Raw genomic sequence first — 23,493 nt, forward strand, 5'->3', positions numbered from 1 at the left:
GACCAAAGAACCAATGGCTCCTGATCAGAAAAATGTCACCAGGTGTCAGAACACAGCAGAAATGGGGCAAACTCAGCTGGGGCTCTGCTGTGTGTGTGTGTGGGGGGGGTGGGGGGGGCGTTGTCCAGGGCTAAACAACTGAGAAATTTGAAAAAAAAAAAAAAAGAAAGAAAAGAAAAAACTCAGCAAAGATGCACTATAACTGTCCAGCAGGAAGGGAAGGTTAAAGTCGGTGCCATCTTCTCCAGGGGCATTCAGGCCGTTTGCAGTGACTATTGGCCCATTGTCCGAGCAGGCAGGTAAAAATCCAGGTCCACAGAGACTTTTGGAAAAGGTATTGTGAACTGGCAGATCCCCGCTGGGGGAGTCCAGGGACAGGGAGGAGCAGATGTGGGGCATACTCAAGAGCGTCCTGTTTCCAGATGGCAAGGACGGAGCTGTCGGGTCCCCGAGAGCGCAGGTGTGGTCAGGGGCAGGCGCGGTCAGGGGCAGGCGCGGTCAGGTGCCGGTTCTGTTTGCCCATCTGTGATCCTCAGCGCTGACCACAGCCTAGAGTAGGTGCTGGGAGGCGCTTTGTCATCAGGTGATTCTGTGTGTCCCAAGCTCTGCCGGGGAGAGAAGGTGACCCTGGTGGGGTCCCCGCTGGAAGATGAGCTGAGCCCAGCCGACCCTGCCTGTTGGCTGGGTGCTTCGCAGGCCCCGCCATCATCTGTCGTCTGCTCAGGCCCCTCTGGGGCAGTGAGAGCCAGCAGCTCCTGAACCCCAGGCCCAGGCCCAGGCCCAGGCCCTGTGGCGTCCTTGCCCGTCCAGGTGTCTTTGCCTGGACAGCTCTGCCTGATTCACTTTAGGTCATACCCCGGCCACGTCTACGGGGAGGCCCAGCAGGCCGGTCAGCGGCAGCCCTGGCCGCGCATGCCTCTCCGCGTGTCCTCGCGCGGAGGGCTCCTGGGGTGGACGCCGCAGGGGCCCAGCAGTGGGGTTCAGCCTCCACCCTGCCTGGCTCTGTAGTCAGCTGGGCGTGTGATGGGAAGTCCGTCCTGACTCAAAAAGGAACCCCCTGTTGGCCTCCTGACTCACTTCCTCTGTTGGTGAGCTTCTCGGTATGGCTGGGGCACCGGAGCGAGGCAGGCCTGGGCTGTTCCCAGCTCCGGGTCTTAGTAGCTGCCTGACCCGGGCAGGAGAGCTGGCCACTCCGAGCCTCAGTTTCTCCGTCTAGAAGGTGGCACGGCCCCCCTGCCCTGGTAGTTGAGGGACCCTTCCATACAGAAACAAACACTGGGCCATCACTGGGTGGGCCTCGCCCAGGGGACCCCTGGCTGTCCTAACTGGCATTTGGTGACATTTTATCCCACCCTCAGGAGCCTCTTTGCATCGAGATGACTTTGACACTCATCCAGGGCCTTCACAGGGGCACAGATGAGCTTGGAGGAGGCGTTGGCAGCTCTGGGGCGTGGCCCAGGCTTACTAGAGAGGGGTTCTGAGGACCGACGTCAGGTGCAGGGTGCAGGTGCGGTGGGTGGAGGGACTGCTCCCCGCAGCTCCCCAGCCGTGTGCAAGTCCAGTCCCTTCTGGAGAAGATGCTTCTGCTGGAACTCTTGGCCTTTTTTTGAAGAGCAGGTTTAAGTAAAAAGCCTGCCTTAGGGTCTACCGACTCCCAAGGCGTTTTCTAGCATGCGACCTCAGGTGCCACGTAGCAAGGACCCCGCGGGACCGACACTGTCTCCAGATAGACGGTCTTGTGTTGCCTCGACTGCTGTGAGACCTGCCACCCACCCTGGATGCCACTCCTTTGCTCAGAGCCACCCATCCTGGCTCCCTACTGCACTGAGTAAAACCCACACACTCCTTGGAATCCTCCTCACCTGGGCACCAGGCCCCGCCCTAGCATGGCTCTCTGATGCCTCCCTTTGCTAACAATTCCACCCCCTCCTCAGCCTGCACTTTCCCACCCCCAGCTCTGCTCCTGCTGCTCTACCTGCTTGTTATACCTGTCCCCACTTCTCATCCCTCCGACTAAGCCAGGTGTCCCCTCCTGGGTGAGCCCCTCCCTGGGTGCTTGGTCCTCCAGAGCTCCTGGTGCATCTCTCCATGTAACACCATTTGGAACCTGTGCTGTGCACCTGTGGGCCTGCGTGACCCCGCACCCCATGCATCTGGGTGTGGGAGCCAAGTGATCTTGGATTTGACCCCACATCTCCCAACTACTACTTCGAGACTTTGCATAGGCCCTGGATCTTCTCTCAGCCTTGGTGTCCTCGTCTGTAAAATAGGGATGAATGTTGACCTGTCACTCAAGCACAAAAACACATTTTTACTATGAACTCATCAGATGCTGCTGGACTGAGTGGTTTTTCATAATAGATGGGTTTGTGGCTTTCGGGAATTCCAAGCACAGTGACGCCCCCTTGGGCTGAGAGCCCTGGCACTGGAGGCTGTGAATGAGGGCCTCACCCCCTTCCTTTCTCCTGAGCCTGCCAGGGGCCAGCAGGCTTCGGGTGACCAGGCTGTCCCAGAGGTGTCCTGCTCAGGGCAGTGCTCTGCCTGCCCACCTGCTGCATCTCCTGAGGGAGGCACTTCTGCTTTCCATCGGTTCCATTGTTGGATTTTAAAATTTCAGGTTGGGGATGAGGGTGCAGTTCAGAGCAGGTGTTTATCATGCAGGAGGCCCTGGGTTGCATCCCTGGCACCATAAAGAAAAACAATCCTGTCATTTCTGTAATGCCCATAAGAACAGTTTAGACACAGGGAATGGCATCGGGCCCCTGAGGCGACCTGGGTCAGCAGCAGCCTCAGAATCTGACAGTCCCAGGTCCAAATCCCAGCTCTGCCTCTCGGGCAATTACAGTGAGCAGAGGTTTTCTCCACCTTTCAGAGGCCCAGGTTCCTTATCTCTGAAACAGAGGATAGCAACTTTCAGAGCTGCAGAGCGCCCGAGGGGGAAGGCCATCTTGGAGGTCATCTATCATGGGAAGGCTGCGACTTCTCTCCCTGTTTACCAACACTGTTGTTACCGTCTTTGAGATCACAGCCAGGCTGGTAGATAGGCAGTAACTTCTCGTTCCATTTCCCTCATGGCTAATGGTTTGGACTCCTCTTCTGGGACTTCTGTTTTCCCGTGTACTTATTTGCCACTTGTAGGAACATCTTATTTCAAGAAATGTCTGCTCAGATCCTTTGCCTATTTTATAAATGGATCATTCATCTTTTTATTATTGAATTGTAAATGTTCCTTGAATATTTAGATACAAGTCCTCTGTCAGTTACATAACTTACAAAATCTTTCTCCCACCATCTTCCCTTATTTAATGGTGGGGGCCTTTGAAGCACAAAAGATTTTAATTCTGATGGTGTCCAATTTCTTTATTTTTTCTTTTTGCTTGTGATTTTGGCATCACGTCTAAGAAACCACTGTATAATCCAAGGCCAGGGGTCTATGCCTCTGTTCTCTTCTAGAGTTTCATAGTTTGGGCTCTTACATCTGGATCTTTGACCTACCGAGTTAACTCTGCACTTGGTGGGAGGTAGGGGTCCAACTTCATGCTTTCCTTGTGGATATCTGGTTGTTCCAGCACTGTCTGTCAAAAAGATTATCCTTTCCTCATTTAATTGGTTTGATGCCCTTGTTGAGAATTGCCTATAAATATGAGGATTGACCCTTTCTTTATCTGTGGGTTTTTTGAAGAAATGGAATGCTCCCCTTCAGAAGCGCAGGATGTCTTTATACAAAGATAAGTCCTGGCCATTAGCTCTGTGGCTGAGCTGCTGGAAGATCCTGGGTGAGTCTGTTTCCTTCACTAAATCTCAGTCTCTCTGTCTAAAACACAGCACAGCTAGGTAAGAGGGTTTCTGAGCATTGGCTCAGTTGTGACATGAGGGCACTCGGGAAGGTTTGCATGTATCCTTTCTTTCCTCTGCCTCTTGGAGTGTCTCGCCATCCCATGAGGCCCACCCCTGCAGCCTGTCCTAAATCAGGGGGCAGTTCCAGCAATATTATTGCTGTGCACATTCATTTAGTAAGCCACGCTGCTCTCCCGCTCAGTGCCAGCTGGGATCCAGGCCTGAGTGTCCAGTGGAAGACAGACTTATCAGCAAGCAATCCTGAGTGGAGTGGACATGCTGGCTGGCCCTTGGTACTGTAGGCAGCAGGTACAGGCAATGGATGGCAACACATGACTTTGCTGATAGAGCCCAGGCCTAGTCCACAGGGTGAACATTTGCTTTAGGCCATATCTGAAGGGTGGAGCTGTGGAGTAAGGCCACCATGCTCTGCACCTGCCCCCCAGCAGCAGCAACTATTACCTCACTCACACTTTGGGCTCTAACCAGTACAACACACCAAGTAGGTGCTTTTTTCTTTCTTTTACTTTTCTTTTTCCTCTTTCTTTGAGTGTATGTGGGGCGGGGTGGAGGGCGGTTACTGGGGATTGAACCCAGAGGTGCTTTACCACTGAGCCACATCCCCAGTCCTTTTTAATATTTTATTTTGAGACAGGGTCTCAGTGAGTTGCTTAGGACCTTGCTAAGGTGTTAAGGCTGGCTTTGAACTCCTGTCTCAGCCTCCCAAAACAACTGGGATTATAGGAGTGTGCCACCATGCTGAGCAGCTCTCTTCTTTAATTAAAAAAAGAGAGGGGAAAAAAAACCCTGAACATCTTTTGAATATATGATAAGTACCAACGGGGATAGGTGCTCTTATTTGCATTTTCCAGATATATCTCTCCATTAACAGTATTTGTATGCACCAGCTGTATGTCAGTATCTGTCCCCAGTACTGGAATTAAAATAGGCAAGGGCTCAGGTGCTGTTTATCTGAAGCGAAAGCAAGCTGAGTTCGGAGCAGCTGGACTGTGGTCGCTTCCTATAAATCAAAGGTCGTTGATCTTCAACACTGATGCTAGGAGGTTCCAGGGCTGACGCACATGCTGTGCAGGAATCCAGGTCCAGTTTGGGACCTTCAGGAGGATACAAAGGGGCCCCAGGGTGGTGGAATAGAGGCCCCACGGAAGTGCTCTGTGGGAGTTGAGAGAGCCTGTGCACATTTGGTGAGTCTATTTTTCTGCTTTTACATCCTCCTGGCTGTTGGTTCTAGGTGCCTGGTTTTGTCCCAAGAGTCACCCATTCAAGGAGCTGGCTGGCAGCACCCTTGGAATTGGAGCAGGTCGCTCTTGGCTGAGTGTCTCCCGGTCACTCAGCTCCTCACGCCCTCGGCCTCTGCCAGCTGGCCCGGTGCTGAGCATACTGGGGAGCTCTATAGGGAGAGAGGCCTGGGCAGTGCTTGGTACAGAGTCACCGCCTAGCAAGGGCGTCCTGGACTACAAGTGCAAAATCAACAAGACGTTTTGCCATTTGTGCTGTGAGTGAAAGCCACCATGTGCTATCACTACACACCAGTTAGAAGAGCTGAGATTAAAAAGATTAACCATGTGAAGTGCAGGCCGGGGTGTGCGGGAACCGGCGCTCTCACAGACGCTGGTGGAAATACCAAGCCTCTCAGCCACCTGGGAGCACAGTTTGGCAGCTTCATAAAACAGTGCCCAGGTGCCATTCTGTGATCCGGCATTCATTGGCATTTATATACCAGGGAAACAAAGTCTTCTATCCACACCTGGGTGCTATAGCAGCCTACCTGTGACAGCCAATGCCAGCCACCAGTGGGCCAAGGAATGACCAACCCATGGAAGGTCCTGCTCTGGAATATAGCTTAGCAATAAAAAGGAAGGAATCATGGATACAGGCAGCAGGAGGTGGGGGGGATGGATCTCCCAGTGGTCATGGTGAATGGGAGAAGCCAGACCTCTCAAAAAAAAAAAAAAAAAAAATATATATATATATATATATAAAAGGGTTCCTGCTGTATCTCTCCATTCCATTTGTGCACTAAACTCTAGAAAAATGGAGCTAATCAATAGTGACAGTGAAGAGTTCCGTGCCTGCCTGGGACAGGCTGTCGGTAGGCCCAAGGAATTATAAAGAGGATCGGGAACTCAAGGATGGGTTCATTGTCTGGATGGGCTGGTAGCTTCGTAAGTGACTTGTCTGTGTCAAAACTTACCAAATTGTGCACTTTAACTATGAGAAGTTTCTTGCTTGTCAGTGATGCGCCCCACAAAGGTGTTAAAACTAAAATCTCCAGCCAGCCATCTGTAAGATGAATCCTACCTGCTCCTTCAGGGACTGCCCGACTGTGCCGCCAGACAGGAGCAACAAGATACAAACAACACGCAGGGGGGTGGTTTCCTGTCCCTGCTCTCCCTCTGCCACCTGAGCCTCAGTCCTCTCACTGAGCAGTGGGACCACTCCCAGGGCTGCTGGAGGACAAAGGACACGGGGCCCCAGGAGACCCAAGCAGGGGAGAGGTCCTTCCTGCCAAGGTCGAGGAAGCTGCCCCTGAGTGGCCCTGGCTGGATGTCTAAAGCAGAACAGGGAAGGCCTGGGAGCAGGAGGCGCGAAGGGGCCGGCCTGGCCTCAGCAAGGACTTCCCAGGCAGAACTAGCTTGGGGGGCAATGCCCAGGCCCAAAGGTTCTAGAAACATGGCCTGCAGGGACCAGGAGCACCCTGGCAAGTTAGGGCGAGGTGGGAGCCCCTTCCATGAGGGTCTGCTCTAGAGATATGAGTTCTAGGGGAAGTCTTAAAAATTTTGTGTAAGAAAAACAAAATATCGTGCACCCTGCATCGAACCCCTGCTTTCTGCTGTGTCTGATGTCGCGTTGGTGAGTTGTCGGTAAGCAAGGGGTCCCAGGACACTGTGCTGTGCTGCCCATTTTCCCCTAAAGGGCCTGTTCGTGTGTGATCTGGGTTTGAGGCAGCGGGAGGCACGCAGTGAGGCATCAGTGGTCACTGTGGTGACAGTCCAGCGAGCAGACACTGGTTTCTGTGGGAGATGCTTGGGGAGGCGGGGCCAGCCGGCCAGGCAGGTCTGGTGGGTGCAGGAATGTTCCCTCTGTAGGGGAGACTGTGTCTGAGGAGAGGAGGAGCTGGGGGCCTGGGTCAGACCTGGTTGGCACACACCTCTGACTCCCAAGGCCAACAAGATCAGGGAGGGGGCTGGAGAGGGTAGCATGGGGGTTGTGGGTCAGTGCCACGCCCCAGAGATGCTCGCAGGGTGAGAACAAGTATAGGGACTTGGAGTGAGTTCCTGCTGGCTCCACCCCACTGGGACAGATCTCAGGGAGGGCTGTGGCATGGGTTGGGCCTCGCCCCAGGCCAGTGGAGAGCTGTCCTCGGCCCAGGGCTTTGGAGAGTCCATCTCCAGGGGCTTGGGACTGCAGGTGATGGGTTCCTGCTGAGGCAGGGGCTGGGCAGGGCTCCTCCTTGGCTCTCTTGCCCTGTTCCCCACACTGAGAGGATGCCCGTTCCTGCCCCCTCCCCTGGCCCCTGGTCCCATATGAACATGGCTGGTGCTGGGTGGGTGGGAGAAGTTCCACTCCTTCCTGTGAACTCAGAGAAGGCCCTGAGCTCCATGGGGAGGCAGGGCCCAGAGAGGAGGGGGCCAAGGGAGGAAGGGGAGACAGCCTGGTGGGAGCAGAGGAAACAAATACCTGTGTTCTGTCTGGCATGCTGGGAGGCCCAGGGTCTGGGGACAGGGGTGGCCACCCTCAGGTCTATTAATCAAACACCAGCACACGCAGCTGCTCTGGAAATGAAGCCCCTGGTGGGTAGGGACAAGCAAGGGAGATCCCTGCCTTTTAGATTTCTAATTTTGGCCCACGTTGACCCAAGCCTGATCACAGCGCCAAATCCCCCCACCAACAAATTCACACAGACAGATCCCCTTCATAGCTGGAGTAAGCTCCATCCTCGGTGACCTTAGACATCCCCTAAACTGGTGGCTCAGAAACATTATCTAGAAACTAGTTAGAAACGAAAATTCCTGGGTCCCACCCTCCACGATTTAGAAACTGGGGTGGGGCCAGCAATCTGCTTTAAGAAGCCCTCCAGGTGAGGGGTGGGTGTGTGCAGAAGTGCTGGCCCCCAGCACTCTTCAAAGGGGTGTTGTGTTGTGTGTGTGTTACGACACTTAGTAAGAAATCCATGACAACACTTGATAACACACATCCATTCTACATGTTGCACTTTGGATCAAGATCCCCGAATTAATTTCACAACCCATGGAGAGGTCATGATCCCAGCGTGAAAAAACTGCAGCTTCGCAGTAATGCCTGGGGTCAGACTGGCGACACTAATGGGCCTGCCCACATCAGCCTGGGACAAGGCACTCAGCATCCCAGCCAGCCTCAGACAGTCCCTGACACCCTGCCCAGCGCTGTGGGCCTCAGCAGAAGACCAGTCCCCTACCTCCTGCCCTCTGACCCGCTCTGCTCACCCACTCTGCCAGCAGCTCCTCGGACCCAGCAGGTCCTGAGAGGGGCGGTGAACTCCCGCAGCCTCTGATTGGCTGCCCTCCTGGAGCCTGAGCCAATCACAACTGGCCCGGAAAAGCTAAGGCTCCACCCTTTGGAGCTACTGCCCCGCCCCTGGGAAGCCCCTAGGAGGACCCACCACCTGCTCTAGGGTCCTCCCTAGGTTGCTCTCCTACCTCTGTTCACTGGGCCACTTAGGTTTTGACTGCAGGCTGCCAAGGCCAGTGTTTCCCAGGGAGAAATCCTGGCACCCTCCAGCCGTGCCTGTTGATGGAGAGCTTGGGAGTTAATTTAGGAGCTGTGTGAGGTGCTGTTTTATTGCTGGCCTATCTGGGTTAGGAGGTGGGCCAGCGAGCCGCTGGTTTCAGTGCCAAACACCATTTATCTAGGATGGCGGGCTGATTTAAAGTCACTCTCAGCGCTCTTGCCTTGGAAGCAGTTGCTGGCTTGTGCTCTTGTGACTGGGACTGTAAAGTGGACCTCACAACCCCCCACAAAGTGGGGTTTGTTGTATGACCTTTGCAGTCGTGCCTCAGTATCCACCAGGGCTTGGTTCCAGAACCCCCCACAAATACCCAAATCTGCAAACGCTCAAGTCTGTTACATAAAACGGCACAGTATTTGCATAGGACCGACAGACACCCTCCTATAGACTGTCATCTCTGGATTACTTATAACAATATAATGTAAATAGTTGTTAAACTGTATTTCTTAGGGAATGATGACCAGGAACAAAGAAGTCTGTACAGGTTTAATAAAAATGCAAGTTTAAAAAAAAAAAACTTTTTTTTTTTTTTTTTTTTTTAATATATACCAGAGATTGAACCCAGGGTGCTTAACCACTAAGCCATATCCTCAGCTCTTTTCATTTTTTGAGACAGGGTCTCATTAAGTTGCCTAGGGCCTCGTGAAGTTTCTGAGGCGGCTTTGAACTTGGGTCCTTCTACCTCAGCCTCCCAAGCTGCTGGGATTACAGGTGTGCGCCAATACAGCCTGCCTAAAAATGTTTTTGATCTGTGGTTTGGCCGGCCATGTAGCCAATGGTCAGAAGGAGGTTGAGGCCCCTGGAGCCTGTGTGGCTTCCATGCAGTCCCTGTCCAAGCCTCTGTGTGGCTACCTCTATGGTGGGATAAAACCCAGGGATGGTTCCCAAATCTAGATTCAGCTGCCTTGGAGAGCCGGAAGAATATATAGAAGACAGCACTACAGTGTCTGGTCTGAGGCTGGTTTGTCCTCCATGGGAGCCCCCTGACCCTCCTTTGTACACACTTTGCTCTTAAAACCGCCTTCTGTTCAGCCAGTGCAGGAGAGGCTCACGGAGGCCCATCTGTCGGTGTCCTGGGCTGTGGCCTCTCCTCAGCATCCTCTGCGATCTCTGGGCGGATTGTTTTCCTGGAGTCCGTTGGAATACACTTTGCGATTGAACCCAGCTGTGTCTCAGTTCCTGAAATTCCATCTGAGTATAGGAGGGCAGTGGGAAGGAGGGTGGAAGGGTGGGAACTCCATGTGACAGGGCAGGACTGAGTCACAGTGCTGGTGAGTCACAGCCCACCGGGACTCTGGGTGGGTTTTTGGTTGGCGGCCCCTGGCTGGGTTCACCCGGCGGGAACCCCAGGCTGTACACTCCAGGGCTGCCGCAGAAGCCTGGTTGTCTAGAGCCACATCCCAGTACTTCCTGGGTTCCAGAACACAATGTCAGAAGGTTGCTGGGTTGGCACAGGGCAGGCGTGGCCAGGCGGTAAGACGGATGCTGCCTGGCAGCGGGGGCTCGCCTACTTGTCCTCCACTCTAGCTCCTCCAATCCCCGAGGGTCCCTTTCTGAACTTGGATCTTACTGAAGGCCTGCAGAGGCTGTCTGCCCCAGGCTCCCTGCACTGCGTGGCAGCTCTCAGTGGGTTCTGGGGTACAGACAGGGTGGGTAGGCTGTGTACACCGTGGGGTTGAAGAACAAAAGCTTTGGACTTTAGCTGTCCTGGGTTCAAGTCCCGCTCTGCATCGCTGTTACTGGGGCAGTGTCCTCAGTATCGCTGAACCTCGGTTTTCTCAGCCACAAAATAGGGAGAATAGTAAACGTCTCACTGTCCTTTGTGGGTTAAATAAGTTAATAGCTATAAACAGACAAACGTGGGCCATGACTATTATCTTTCACCCTGGATCCTCCCCTTTGGGACAGGTTATTGATTTCTGTGAGTTTTGGTTTCTTTCTTTGTAAAATGGGACTAGTAATGCTAGCCATGTCACTGTCACTGTGAACCTGGCTTTGCCCCTTTCTTGTAAGGCAGCGGGTATGATGTCATGGTTTAAGGGTGCCCCTATTGGGATTTAGCTGGGTCCTGAGCAGGGTGCTTGGAACCCTGGATCATCAAATAGAAGTGGTGTCACAGTGTTAGCCAACTCCTGGAGACTTTTCAAATGCCGTTCAGGAGTCTGAGGGACGGAGGCAAGGGGCTGTCCTGACTTGGTCCTTATGGGTGTCAGCACCTCACAGTGGCACTGCAGAGACATAGAGGGGCTTCCCCCTGCAACCTCCGCCTCCTAGGGCCTGGGAAGAAAGGGAAGGCAGAGGAGAAGCTCTAACCACTGACCCTGGGGTTAGGGCGCTGGTTCCCAGTGGCCATCCATGGTGCTGAGCTGGCAGGAGGCCAGTGCCAGCCTTTCTATCAGTGCCAAATGCCCGGTCTTTCCTGCTAGGATGGTCCTCTGCAGGCCACATTGCAACTTGACCATTTGTTCTTGGGCCTGGGACAAGTGTCCTTCTTCTGTGGTCTCTGATGGGCAGGCTGTAGCCTGGGAGCTCACATCCATTCCTCCCTGTCCCCTGCTCCACCCACAGTCAGAAGTGCACCCTGCAGGCTGTGTGGCACAGGCTCCTTGGTGCTGGCTTCAGGCTGAGCCCGAGCTAAGGCCACAGGGCCCAGGCAAGGACAAGGCTGGGGCTTCCTCCCACAGCCTCGCCATCCTGGGTGGGGCCTCCTGTTCTGCGCTCGGTGGCCCCGGACCCAGGATCCCTTTGCCTCTGGTAGCTCCTCGGCTCCTTCCCCTGCATGCCATTCCCCTGGTTTGTAGCAGGACTCAGTGGGTCACTCCGCCTCTCTGGACCCCAGCTGATCCAGGGCTGCTGTCCTCCTGGGCGGTTGTGCCTGGTGCCCCGCTGGCGGGTGGAGCTGGGCCTCACCTGGGAGGCAGGTGATCCGTGAGTCAAACTGGGGCTTTGGAACCAGCAGAAGGAGGCTCCAGTCTTAGTGCTGCCTCAAGTGGCTCTGGCCTGCAGGCTCCCCGTCCCTGTACTGTCCCCGAGCTGCTGTCTACAAGCAGGAGCTCTCCTGGCCTGCCCCACTGGCGCCTACGTCTGAGAGGAAGATGCTCCGCTACCCTGTGTGGGGCGGAGGAGGTTCTACCAAGGCCCCTGCCACAAGGCCAAGTCCAAGGATGGAGGGACCATCCTCACCAACGGGGTGTGGAGACCCAGTGGGGGCTTTGCAAACTCCTGACGTAATGCAGCCACTTGGTTATTCCACGAACCGAGGCCCCCTCCCCCTGGCCGTAGTTCGTGGTTGGCCGCGTCTGCAGTCTGCGTCTGGTTGCCCGCCCCCTCTGTCAACCTCACTTCTCTGTGACAGCTCAGCCTCCTCAGTCAGCCTTCCCTGTGGCTCTCATTAAGGTCCCCTTTTTGAGGAGATGGCTCAGACCTGGCACTCAGGTTCTGGAAGCTTCCTGACCTCTCCCACAATGCACCCTCGCAGCGTTCCGGACAGGCTGTCTCCAGCTGTGCCCAGGGCCTTGGCCACCTTCCTACGGGCTGCTCCGCCTTCCCAGCCAACGGCTCTGGCCCAGGTTTTAAGTCCTTAATCTGTTTCTGGTCTACCCTGTCACCTGCCCCAACCTGGGTCTTCTACCTCAAGAAAAAAAGAGAAAAAAAAAAAATACTCCTCTTCTGGATGCCATTTGTGATGGCCACATGGCCACTGAGACCCAAGGCTGTACCCTCTCTGTCTCTTCCACAGGCTGCACTTGCCTGGACCACAGTGGTCAGTGTCCTCTCGGAGGCCCCCTTGCTGCCCCGACAGACAGCTGAGAGACACACCCAGAGCCCACCCCTTGCTGCCCCTTTCCGGAGACCTTCCCCCTCCAGAGGCCTAGAAATAGAAGCAGCTTTATTTATTCATTTTCACCCAAGCACTTTTTCTTGCTGAAATGCTGCTTAGAAATGCTTACAAAATGCATAGTTCTTTATTATTATCATTATTTTTACTTTTGAGGTTACTTTCTTTTCTTATTAAGTGCAACAAAATTAATTCTAGATGGATTAGAGTACTAAACATTAAAAAATAATACCACAAAATGATTAACATAATGTGGGAACAAATATATCACACACACGAATGTGATTGTGACCTGTTAAACATTTCTTTATGTAATAAAACAAGGTAAGGAAATATTTGTCCGATGTGTCAAGAACTGAAACCTATGTGAAAATCTTGAATAGCCTGTTAGAAGACTGTTTAAAGGGCATCTACAGATGCACAAAAAAGAGTAGTCAGAAACTAGAGGGAGAAGATTCTACATGATTTTGAAAAATTTCTACAAATGTAACTTGTTTTAAATAGATTTGGAATCAACCAGATTCTTCAAAGGCATTACTGATTAGTTGGACGTCTTCTTTTTAATTAGCCCGCAGTAGCTGCCTGTCTATGGGGCACAGCCGCTGCTTCAGTACAGGGAGCCTTGGATCCGAGGTGTGCGGTCCCCTGGGGTAACCAGCACCTGCCTGTCCCTGTCCTTTCCTTCGGTTCGAGCTCCCCTCCCCGAGTTCTTCATGGCTGCTGTGAACGGGGTCCCTTTTAAAATGCCATCTCCTTAACCAACTTAAAGATGAGAGTCCTCCCTCCCCACAGAGAGACAGGGTCGTGCTCCGTGGCCTTCCCTTGTCCTGGCCCTGCGCAGCGGCCATCTGCACTGTTCCCAGGCTCAGCCAGCCCCGTGTGTCCATCCCCGTGAACCCTGGCCATCGCCTGAAGCTGTTGTCCCCATACCAAAACTCCTGCTGGTTCCCGTTGCCCTGAGGGTCAAGTCCAGCTCCTGGACGCAGCTGCTGAGAGACTCTGACCTGGCCCTCACGCCCCCATCCCGGCTTTTGCCATCGCCCCTCCTCTCCCCCCCCCCCCCCCAGGGAGCTGCGGGCCCCTCTCCTTTGCCTCACAGGCAGCACCCCGCCCCTCAGCTGCTTCCTGAGCCCCCAGTAGCCCCCCCTTTGTGGTCCCCAGGCCTGTCTCTCAAGGCCCGCCTCAGCCTGTGCTCTGACCACCTGACCACACGTCCGTGTCCCTTAGTGAACAGGTGGTCCTGTGAGGCCACACACCTGTGTCTCCACTCGCAGCCCCTGGCACGCTGTGTGGCTGCAGTCCACTAGTCTAGCGGCCGGCGGGCCCCTTGCTGTCCTAGAGCCCCCGGGTGGTCAAGGGCTGCTGTCTGGCTGCCAGTCCTGAGAGGGGAGACCCTCTACCCAACACTCGTGGTGTTCAGGGAGGAAGGAGCAGCGTCCGCCTGTGGAGGGTGCTCTGGGAGCCGCCCACGGGGTGGTTTCCTGGATCACAGTAGGTGTTACTCATTTTCCAGGTGAGGAGATGGATACCCAGAGGGGTCGAGTGGCGAGATGTCCTGCAGCCAGTGAACCATGAGGCCTGGGCGGCGGACCATCCGGTCCTTCCACCTGTGAGGCCTGCCCTACCCCAGACCACATGCCGCCAGCTTGGGGGAGCAGTGGTGTCCTGAAGTTGTGGGTTGGCGCCTTGGGCCATCTGCACAGGAGTTGGTAGCTACAGCCCGCGGTCCTGGCCCAGCTGGTGGCCGGCTCTTGTCCACTCAGCAGGCCAAGGATGGCTCTCACATTTTTCACGGAGCCAGGGAACCAATATGCAGCAGAGCATGCGTGAGGCCCATGCAGCCATCCACAGCCACAGATGCCATGGAAGTGTGTCCCCTGCATGGAAAGTGTCCCCTGGCCATTCTACCTTGGATGTGATTCAAGGAATGCCCAGGGGCTGCGAGAAATGGGAGCTGTGGGAGGCGGGCTTTCCTCAGCCGCTTTGTGGGGTGCAGTGAGGCAGAAGCAGTTCTCTGGGCTGGCTGGGGAGGGTCTCGTGAGCAGACAAAGGGAGCAAAGGACAAAAGTGACTGACAGTCTGAGGGCAGTGGTTTGTCCCCAGGCCTGGTGTGTGGCTGGGCTTGTCCTGGCTCACAGGGGCCTCGGTCACAACCTCAGAAATCCCTCAGGGACTCCTGGTCCATTTCTTTGTTGCTATAACAGAATACCTGAGACCGGCAGACTTATGAAGAATAGAGGTTTATTTGGGCTGACGGTTGTGGAGGCTGAAAGTCCAAGAACATGGCAGCAGTGAGGACCTCGTGCTGCTCTAATTCATGGTGGGAAGCGAAAGGGCAAGCAGGTGCGTGCAGAAGAGAAACGCAAGGGCAACCTCGCCGTGTACCACCCACTCCCATGGTAACTAGCCTCGTCCCAGAGAGCGAGAACTCACTCCCAAGAGAAGCAGCCGAGTGCCGCAGCAGAGGGTTAGTCCTTCGTAACAACCTGATCACCCCTTAGAGTTGCCACCACCCCACAACCCCCCTTATAGTGGGAATCAATGCCAACATGAATTTCACTGGGGACAAGTCACATGCAAACCTTAGCACAATTCGACACTCAGACACTCACCGCATACAGATGGGGACACTGAGGCCCAGAGGGACAGGCACTTGCTCAGGGAACTATCCAGACTCCAAATCCAAAGCCCCCTGCTTGCCCCATCTCAATTCTTCCTGGGCATTGAGCAGGACCCTCTCCCCCCACCCCAGCAATATCATTGAGGACGGGGTCATCGAGGGCAGGGGTCTCCGTGGGGTCAGGGAGGAGGACAAGAGATGGGGCAGGGCCAGTGACAGGCTGGCTGAGGGCTGGTGGGGGCAGTGGAAGACCAGGTGGCTCAGATGCTGGTGGCCCAGCTGCAGAGGGCTGTATTGGACGCTCCTAGGGCTGTCCCCGGGAGCGCAGGATGAGGCCAGGAGTGCGCTTGGGTTCACTGAGGTCAGCTCTCCGTCCTCTGTCAGAGGATGTGCTCGTGGCCCCCCCCCGCTAGGCACAGGGCTCTTCAGGGCCTCCCCACTTGGTTTTGTCACAGGCCTCCACCCAGAGGCCTCTATCGCCGACCTTGGCTTCCACAAATGACCAGCGCGGCGGGGGGCTCCCTGGTGAGCCTCCAGGGGTCCTAGTGTGGGGAGCGTCTCTCCAGATGGGCTTTCGTGGAGCTGTTTGTCCATACATCCTAGTGCAGTTGCTCCTCTCCGTTGGTGATGGGGAGCTGAGAGCAGGACTCCTGGGTGGGGTGGGGTGGGGTAGAGCGCTTGCCTGGCACGCAGGAGGCCTTGGGTTCCAACCCCAGCAACAACAACAACCAACAAAAGACCCTCCCCTGGCTAGAATCTCGGGACCCGTGAACCTGGACAGGAGCCAACAACCTCCTGCCACACCCAACTGACGGTGTTCCTGCAGCTGCAGGAGGCAGAGCCAAGCCGCGGCCCCGGGAGTCACAGTGCCTGGAACTGGGCACATGTATTTTTAGGTTGCGTTGTGGTTGCTGCAGGGATCTCCAAGTGTCATTTGTGCTCAATGCTATTGCACAGTTATAACTTAGAGGCCCTCGGTTAGATCTTGTGACTTAGTGCATCCAGAAAGGGGCACCGCTGTGCGTGCATCTCGTGGATTTGATTTTTAATATTTGGTGACTAGGTTTTGATGCAATTGGTTCTCTAATTCTTTGTCTTTTATTTTTGGCATTTAAAACCGGTTTTTCTGAGGAGGAAAGGTCAGGAGCGTCCTTACCCGCCTGGTGGCTTTTCCACCTGCGGCCACCCGAGAGCTCCCTTGCAGCCGGGACGGGTCATGCCTATTTGCCGCTGTGGTCCTGGCCTCTGGTGCAGCTCCGAGCTGTCACATTTCTAGTGTTGAACTGAGCTGAAACAAAATGGCTTGGCAGACGTGCCCAAGAGGCCCGGGTCTCCCAGCACCACCTGCAGCTCCCTAGCCCAGCGCTGGTTCCGTCCGAGGCTCAACAGAGCCCAGCATCAGGCCCCTGTGCCCCATTTGATGCACCCCCTGTCTCCACACTACCAAGCCACACGGGCCCTGGGCACTTCCAGCCGGGGAGTCACCCAACCCTCCGCCTTGAGATGATTAGAGGCGCTCCCCCACCCTGGCCTCTGAGAGCCCAGAGATGCCTTTCTGTCCCTTGCTTTATAAAAAACAAAAGTGAACCTTTGGAAGCCAGGCAAGACACCCCCTAGACCACGGTTGGGGACCATGAGTTGTCCTCACTGTCTGATGTGCTTTTCAAAAGAAGCAAAGCCTGGGCGTGGTGCTGGGTGCGTTAAATTGTTTGAAAAAAAAAAATCAAATCAAGACAGCTCTGGAAGAAAAACAAAAACAACACACGGGCCCAGTTCCCAGAGCGCAGCCCACTGCAGCCCGCCCTGCCTCGCCCCCGCACCCCTCCCCTGCTGCCTTTGTCCTACAATGTCCTCCTTGAAGCTCTCCACCCTCGCAGCCTGGGGCTGGCGCCCAGCAAGGGCTGGTTGAGCAACCAACCCCCTCAGAGGAGAAGGCCACGGCACTCAGCCAGGTTCTTCAGAAAACTGGGTGACCACGGCCCTTCTGGAAAATTCACAAAGGGCCTGAGTGGGAAAATGAGGGAAAGTACTTCAGCGGTGGTCCCACCGACCGCAGAGAGGTGTCCCAACCACGTGGCCTCTGAGGCCACAGTGCTGTTCCCATGCCAGGGGAGAAAATCCTGGAGACGGCCAGGGCCAGGCCTGGGGTGGTGGGCCACCTCTGCCCCTACCCCGGCTCCCATTCAGTCACAGGGACCCTCTGACACGGAGATGTCCCCATGTTTTCCTTTGGGTAGAAGTGGTTGCTGATCCTCGCCCCCCAAAGCACACACACTTTCTTTCTTTCTCTCTTAATCCTGGGGACTGAGCCCAGGGGCGCTTTACCACTGACCTACATCCCCTGCCCTTTTTCTTTTTTATTTCGAGACAGGGTCTCCCTAAGTTGCTGAGGCTAGCCTCAACCTTTGCAATCCTCCTGCCTCAACCTCTCAAGTCACTGGAATTATAGATGTGTGCCATTGCACCCAGTTAATGTTTCATTTTGCCTTAGAAGGTGTAGAGTTGTAACTACCAAATATTTAACCTTGCCTCATGTTCTGGTATTGTGACAGCCTCTACATTCTCTTCTGCAAGTTCACTGTGAGCGTAGGTTTGGGTGGTTACATAATATTGTCAAGTACGGATAGACCACCATGTAATGAACTCATCCTCAGTCACTGGGCACGTGGGCTGTTCCTGGCTCTGTCCTACCTTGCCACGGTAGATAATGGCGTGGTGAGGGTTTTGCTGTGTTACGCTCGATACCCATTCTGTGTTTCTCTATCTAACAACTTTGGGCTCACTCCGTGCAAGGCATCATGGGAGGCTGGAGGGTAAGCCAGACATAATCCTACAATGCAGATATAAATAGCTTTAATCCAAAGCAGGTTAGACGAACCATCAACAGATAACGAAGACTGCGACGTCGGAGAAGAGTTTGGGGCTTCCCAGGGTTTTAAGAAATCCCTGTGAGAAAACCTGAGACTTTGCCTCTGCAGCTAAGGCCAGGCCAGGAGTGTCAGTCCGGCAAGGGGGTAGTTTGGATGGGTGGCCTGGGCCAGCGGGCAGGTGCCACCTAAGGCAGAGGAGCTCACGGCTGCGTCTCCGGTCAGCCGGTTGCCGTCGCTGCCAGGTGTGCCAACAGGGGTCGGGGTGGAAATCAGTGACGGCCGGGGACCCTGGTGGTGAGAAGTAGGGACAACACACAGCCCCTGGCTGTCCCCAGCCTGGGCTGTTCATGGAGGGGGAAGCCTTGCGACTCCGAGGCCGAGGGCTCTTTGACCCACTCAATCAAGATCTGGGGCTCAGGCGTCCAGATGGTGAGCTTCAGGACCCCCTCTTGGAGGGTCCCCGCCCTCGAGCCATAGGAGAGAGCCGCTTGAGTCAGAGCTGGCCGAGAGGGCAGCGGGGGCCGAGGCCAGTGGGGCTTTGCCAGCCCGGACCCTGCGGCCCCAGCGCCTGCTTGACGGCTGGCCCCGCGGGGCTGCGTGGCCCAATGGGAGCAGCCAGGGGCTCTGGGGTGCCGGTGGCGGGACGCGGCCCCTGTACCTTCCTGACCTCCTCTGTCCTTCCTCAGCCCCCGAAGGTGCCATGACTCAGCAGCCCCAGGAGGGCTTCGACCGCAGCGTGGAGGACGCCGAGGCCTGGATGGCGGCCGTGCAGGAGCAGCTGCGGGTCAACGACGACACCCGCGGGCCCCGCGCCGCCCTGGAGGCCAGGCTGCAGGAGACCGAGGTACGTGGAGTGCTGGCCCCGGTGGCTCTGCGGCCTTGGCGTGTCCCTCCCCGTAGACATCAGGCTTCCGGCCTGTTAGGTGGCGGGGGAGGCCAGTCTGTGCTGTCACGCTCTGGCCCGCGCTGTCACACTCTGGCCTGCGCTGTCACACTCTAGCCTGCGTTGTCACGCTCTGGCCTGCGTGACATTGGGTTGCAATGCAGACTCTGGCCGGGGGCGGGCGCAGGGCTGAGAGTCTATTTCCGGCGAGTCCCACGGTAGACGTTGCTGCTGCTCTTTGGGCACATGTTGGGAGTAAGGGACTGGAGCCTGCCCTCTTTTCCTGTGGTCCTAGCTGAGCAGCTAGGTGGACCCCACTCCGCTGGCCCTTGCCTCTTCCCAGCCTCTGTGAGGAGGGTCTGGGTGGGCCAGGTCTGCCTTTAGCAGGATGGGGAGGGAGCTCTGTCCAGTGACAGAAACGATGACCTGATCTCTCCAGCGCTGGGCACTGTCCACCACCACTGGGGCACAGCAGGGCCTGGGTCCACAGAGAACTAAGCAGAAGTGTTGGTGCCAGTGCCTGAACTGGCATCCTGGTGCCCTGGTCTGAGGGTGGGCTACCCAAGGGACAAGAGCAAAGAACATCAAACCAAGATTCAGAGACTGGCATTGTAATTTCTATGATGATGTTAGACTGCTGTGTGGCGTCTGCAAAGTCCCTATCCCTCTCTGGGCCTCAGTTTTCCTTTCTTTAAGTGAAGTAGTTGACTTAAACACCTCTGGGGTCATGTCATTTGGAAATATCATAATTCTAATTTACCACTGAGCCACATCCCCAGCCCTATTTTGTATTCTATTTAGAATCAGGGTCTCACTGAGTTGCTTAGCACCTCGCTTTTGCTGAGCCTGGCTTTGAACTTGTGATCCTCCTGCCTCAGTCTCCCAAGTAGCTGGGATGATAGGCATGAGCCAGTGCACTTGGCCTAACATTTTTTTGTTTGTTTTTGTTTTTCTTTTGCTGTTGGTACTGGAGAGGGAAGCCAGAGGCCCACTACCACTCAGCTACACCCTCAGCCCTATTTAAACTTTTTCTATTTTGAGACAGGTTCTAACTAATTTGCCCAGGCTGGCCTCTAACTTGCAATCCTCCTGCCTGGGCCTTCCGAGGCACTGGGATTCCCAGTAGCTGCCGCTGCACCCGGTCAGTGGTTCTGATTAAGGGGAGGGCCTGCCTTTTCCTGTGGCAAAACCCTGTACCTCCCACTTAGCTTTGGCAGTCCCCACCCCCATCCTGTGGGTTTCTGTCTGGGTTCCCTCTTATTCTGTACATTTGTTGCAAATACCTCATTTGGAACATTGTCGCCCTTTTTGGATGAGGACAGTAAAGATGAAGAATTTGCATCACCTTTCAGAGTCCAGGTCTGGCTTAGGTGGCAGAGGGAGGAGCCACCTTCTGCATCCTGCAACTGGGGGCCCAGTCTCCAAGCGCCTCTGGAGAGCCCCTTCACTTGGTCTCGCTCTCTGTTCTCATCATCATTCAGGGGAAAGCCTCCCTGACAGAGCCCTCGAGAGCCCCGCCCCTTTCTGCCATCCCTGGCCTGGGGCGTGGAGGTGGCTGAGACACACCCTATTGTCCAGAGTCTGTGGCCTAAGGGAATGGTACCAAACATCAGGGCGACCACACAGCCCGTGTGGGGATCCTCCCGAAGTCGGGTCCCATGATGTACCCTCCTCCTCTGCAACCTCCCATGGCTCCCCATTGCCCAGCAAAGACCAAACAATCTTCACCTGGGATCCAAAGCCTCCCCTGCCACACGACCCTGCTCTCCCACCTCAGCTGCCTCCCGTAGCCTCCTGGGGGTCCTCTGCTGGCGGTGCCCTTTGGCTTGGTCTGAGTGGGCAGTGAAGTGAGTGCCTGTCCCTCAGTCTTTCCTGGCCAATCTCCCTCTCCTGCCTCCCGACCTCTGTGAGCACCAGGGCCCTGCACGTGGGTCCCAATCCTCTGACCCTTGGTAGCTGTGTGGCCAGGAGGGGTCCTTCTGGAACCTCGTCTTCCCAAGGTAGAGCAGGGGACAGCTGGCCTTGTGCTGCCAGAGGCTGCAGGAAATGAGACCCCTCGCAGGGCGTGCGGGGCCTGGCTGGGGGCCGAGGCTGCCCAGCATGAGCAAGGCCTGGTCGCAGCCCTGCGCTGCAGGAGGGAGGGAGAACACAGGAAACGCCCCCTGTCCCTGGCGCCTGGGGGACGGTGGGTGGGGGGGGACAGGGGCTGCCCACAGCGGCTGAGGCCTGGGTTCTGGGCCTGCACCTGGGCTCCAGCTCCTACCCTGGCTGGCACCTGGGGAGTGTCCCCAGCTCTAGGACCTTTGTCCTGCTCCTGGGGACAGTGACAGTCCCTGCCTTACAGGAGGGAGGGAGCGTGAAGGCCAAGGACAAAGGCCTCTCTGGCTGCTCAGTGGAGGCAGCTGGCTCCAGGCCTTGCCCTCGTGCAGTTCACCCCCCGCCCAGCCTTGCCGAGCTGGTCCTGGGGCTCCCAACTCGCCTCCCAGCGTCCCCCTGTCTTGTCCTCTTCCTTCCTGGCTCCCAGCCTCCAGACCCTGCTGGACTTCAGGACTCCTGGCCTTGACTCCCTCTCTGGCTTCTAGGCCCCTTTCTGGTCAGGGACATTCCAGCATTTCCTGGGACTCGGCTTTCAAAAGCCAAATGCACCCATCCCTAAAGATATCTTGCTCAGACCCCCTCTAGTGGTCTACCCTGTCTCTAAGACTTGGCAGCCATGCTGCCTCCTCCAGGAAGCCCTCGGGGATTCCCAGGTCTCTCCTTGAGCTTCCTCATGGTTCCTTTTCACAGTCACTTGAGCTCTTGTTTGCAGCCTGGAAGTGCCGGCTTCATCTTGTTCATGCGGGACCCCACTGTCCAGCACAGCGCCCCACTGCTCAGCTGGTCTTTGCTGCGTTCAAACCCTGGTTAACCCCACTCCAATCCCCACGTCACCCCCCTTGCCCACACTGACGGCTGCGGCTCAAGGGCTCCTTCCCAGGTGGCTGCGCACCCCTGGCCAGGCGCTCCTGGCCACCCTCTGCTGGTGATGGACCAGGGGAGGAGCATACCATGGGGCAGGGGAGGAAGGCAGGGTGGACTGTGGGAAATCTGGTCCCCAGCTCAGCCACAGCCCGGGGCTTCTCCCAGCCCCAGGCCCTCAGGAACACCCCACGTGTTGACTTTTCGGGGCAGGTGTCTGTGCTTCAAGCCAGGGGGGCTTGGTGTTCTGCACGGGGACGGCCAGCTCCTCTCCTGTTGCAGGGAGCCACAGAGGACTCGCCTGCAGAGGGAGGAGCATCTCGGTCTCCCACGTCTGGAATTCCTGGCCTCCGCCATCCCTGGCCTCCGCCTCCCGGTGGCTGGGACTACAGTCATGCACCCCTGTGCCCGCCTGGGCGCCCTCATTTGTAAGACTGGGATTGCCAACGTGCCCGTCTTGCAAGCCTGGGGATGTGGGGTCCCTCTGAAAATTCTGGGAGTTGGAGTCACCACATCCTTGAGGAGGTTTATTAATAACCAGTCAAATCTCTCTCTAGATGGCAGGACATTTGTCCTTGGCCTTGTTGTGGAATCCTGTTCCTGAGTGATGTGCAACGGCCTACCTGGGGAGTGGGTTAAGAGGCTGGAGCCCTGGGGTTTCAATCGGGCACTGACCACTCCGGCCTCTTCATCCCCACATGGCTGCCTGCTACTGAGCAGTTGCAGGGGACCGTACTGGTTGCTTGCGGCAGCCCTGCCCTGTGGGACCTGCCACATCCCAAATAAGACCTCTTTCCTCTGGGGACACCTGCTCAGCTTCTCTCTACCTGTGCCCCACCCCACTCCCCTGTGCACACAAAGGCCACCTGCAGGAGCAGCTCAGTTAGTGTCATGGGTGGGGACGTCCTTTACACGGTCACCATCCTGAGGAGGATCAAGAGGGGTTGGGGCCAGTGCCCTTTGCTCAACAGTTTGCTTTCTTTGCTGTGACTTTTAAATTACTACATGAGGTGGGCAAAGCAGGGGTCCTTAGTGCTGCCCTGGGACAGGAAGGGAGGACCAAGGTGCCGGATGGGGCAGCACCGACACTCCAGCCACAGAACAGGGTCCGAGAAGCCAGGCCCCAGAACCTCAGCCTGGGAAACCGACAGCTGGCCCCAGGGAGACCGCTGGGAGCTGAGCCTGCGCCTGAGCGTTAGGCAAATGAGCAACTCCAGGAAGCACAAAGCCACCGAGCAGCAGGTGGTGACAGCAGGTGACAGAGGTCCTCTAGCTCCTGACACACTGCCACCCTGGTGGCCTATCCGTGACCTCCCACTCTGTGGGCTAGAGGACATAAGTCCTGTGACAGGGGTCCCACAGTAGCAGGGGGTGGAGTGGGAACGCAGTGTTGGTCTGACCCAGAGACCAACACTTGCCAGCCCTGGAGCATCAGAATAATAATGTTAATAATCAGAGGCTCACTCCTTGCCAGACCTTGCACATTCCTTTGGGTCCTCCTGCCACCAAGAAGTTGATGCAAGATAAGGTTAGCCAGGCAGGGGACACCCCCAGGAGAGGTGACAGGCAGGGAGGAGCTGGGAGGCTGGGAGGCAGGACAGGTCCCAAGGCCAGGGGAGCAAGGGGGGCTGGTGGGAGCAGCTCAGGCCTCTGGGGATCTCAGGGCACTTGGCAAGGCCCCAGGTGTCTCTGAGTTAA

The 23,493-nt window shown here is 56.0% G+C and overlaps 1 protein-coding gene across 7 annotated transcripts in view; it reads left to right on the forward strand.

Moving 5' to 3' along the window:
* Syne3 (spectrin repeat containing nuclear envelope family member 3) overlaps window positions 1-23,493 on the forward strand; it is an 87,243-nt gene that overhangs the window by 16,499 nt on the left and 47,251 nt on the right. For 4 of the 7 annotated variants that reach the window (XM_071607557.1, XM_027950912.2, XM_071607560.1 and 1 more), the window contains exons 2-4: window positions 13,978-14,073; window positions 14,669-14,807; window positions 18,641-18,798. In XM_071607557.1, the coding sequence (XP_071463658.1) occupies window positions 14,747-14,807; window positions 18,641-18,798 (219 nt within the window). In that variant the 5' untranslated portion in view covers window positions 13,978-14,073; window positions 14,669-14,746. Of the gene's footprint in view, window positions 1-3,757; window positions 3,777-13,977; window positions 14,074-14,668; window positions 14,808-18,640; window positions 18,799-23,493 lie in introns of those variants that run through there. The other 3 variants (XM_027950913.2, XM_071607558.1, XM_071607559.1) reach the window with 2 other exon arrangements.

The sequence above is a fragment of the Marmota flaviventris genome, chromosome 2, assembly GCF_047511675.1.
Source record: "Marmota flaviventris isolate mMarFla1 chromosome 2, mMarFla1.hap1, whole genome shotgun sequence".
Classification (NCBI taxonomy): domain Eukaryota; kingdom Metazoa; phylum Chordata; class Mammalia; order Rodentia; family Sciuridae; genus Marmota; species Marmota flaviventris.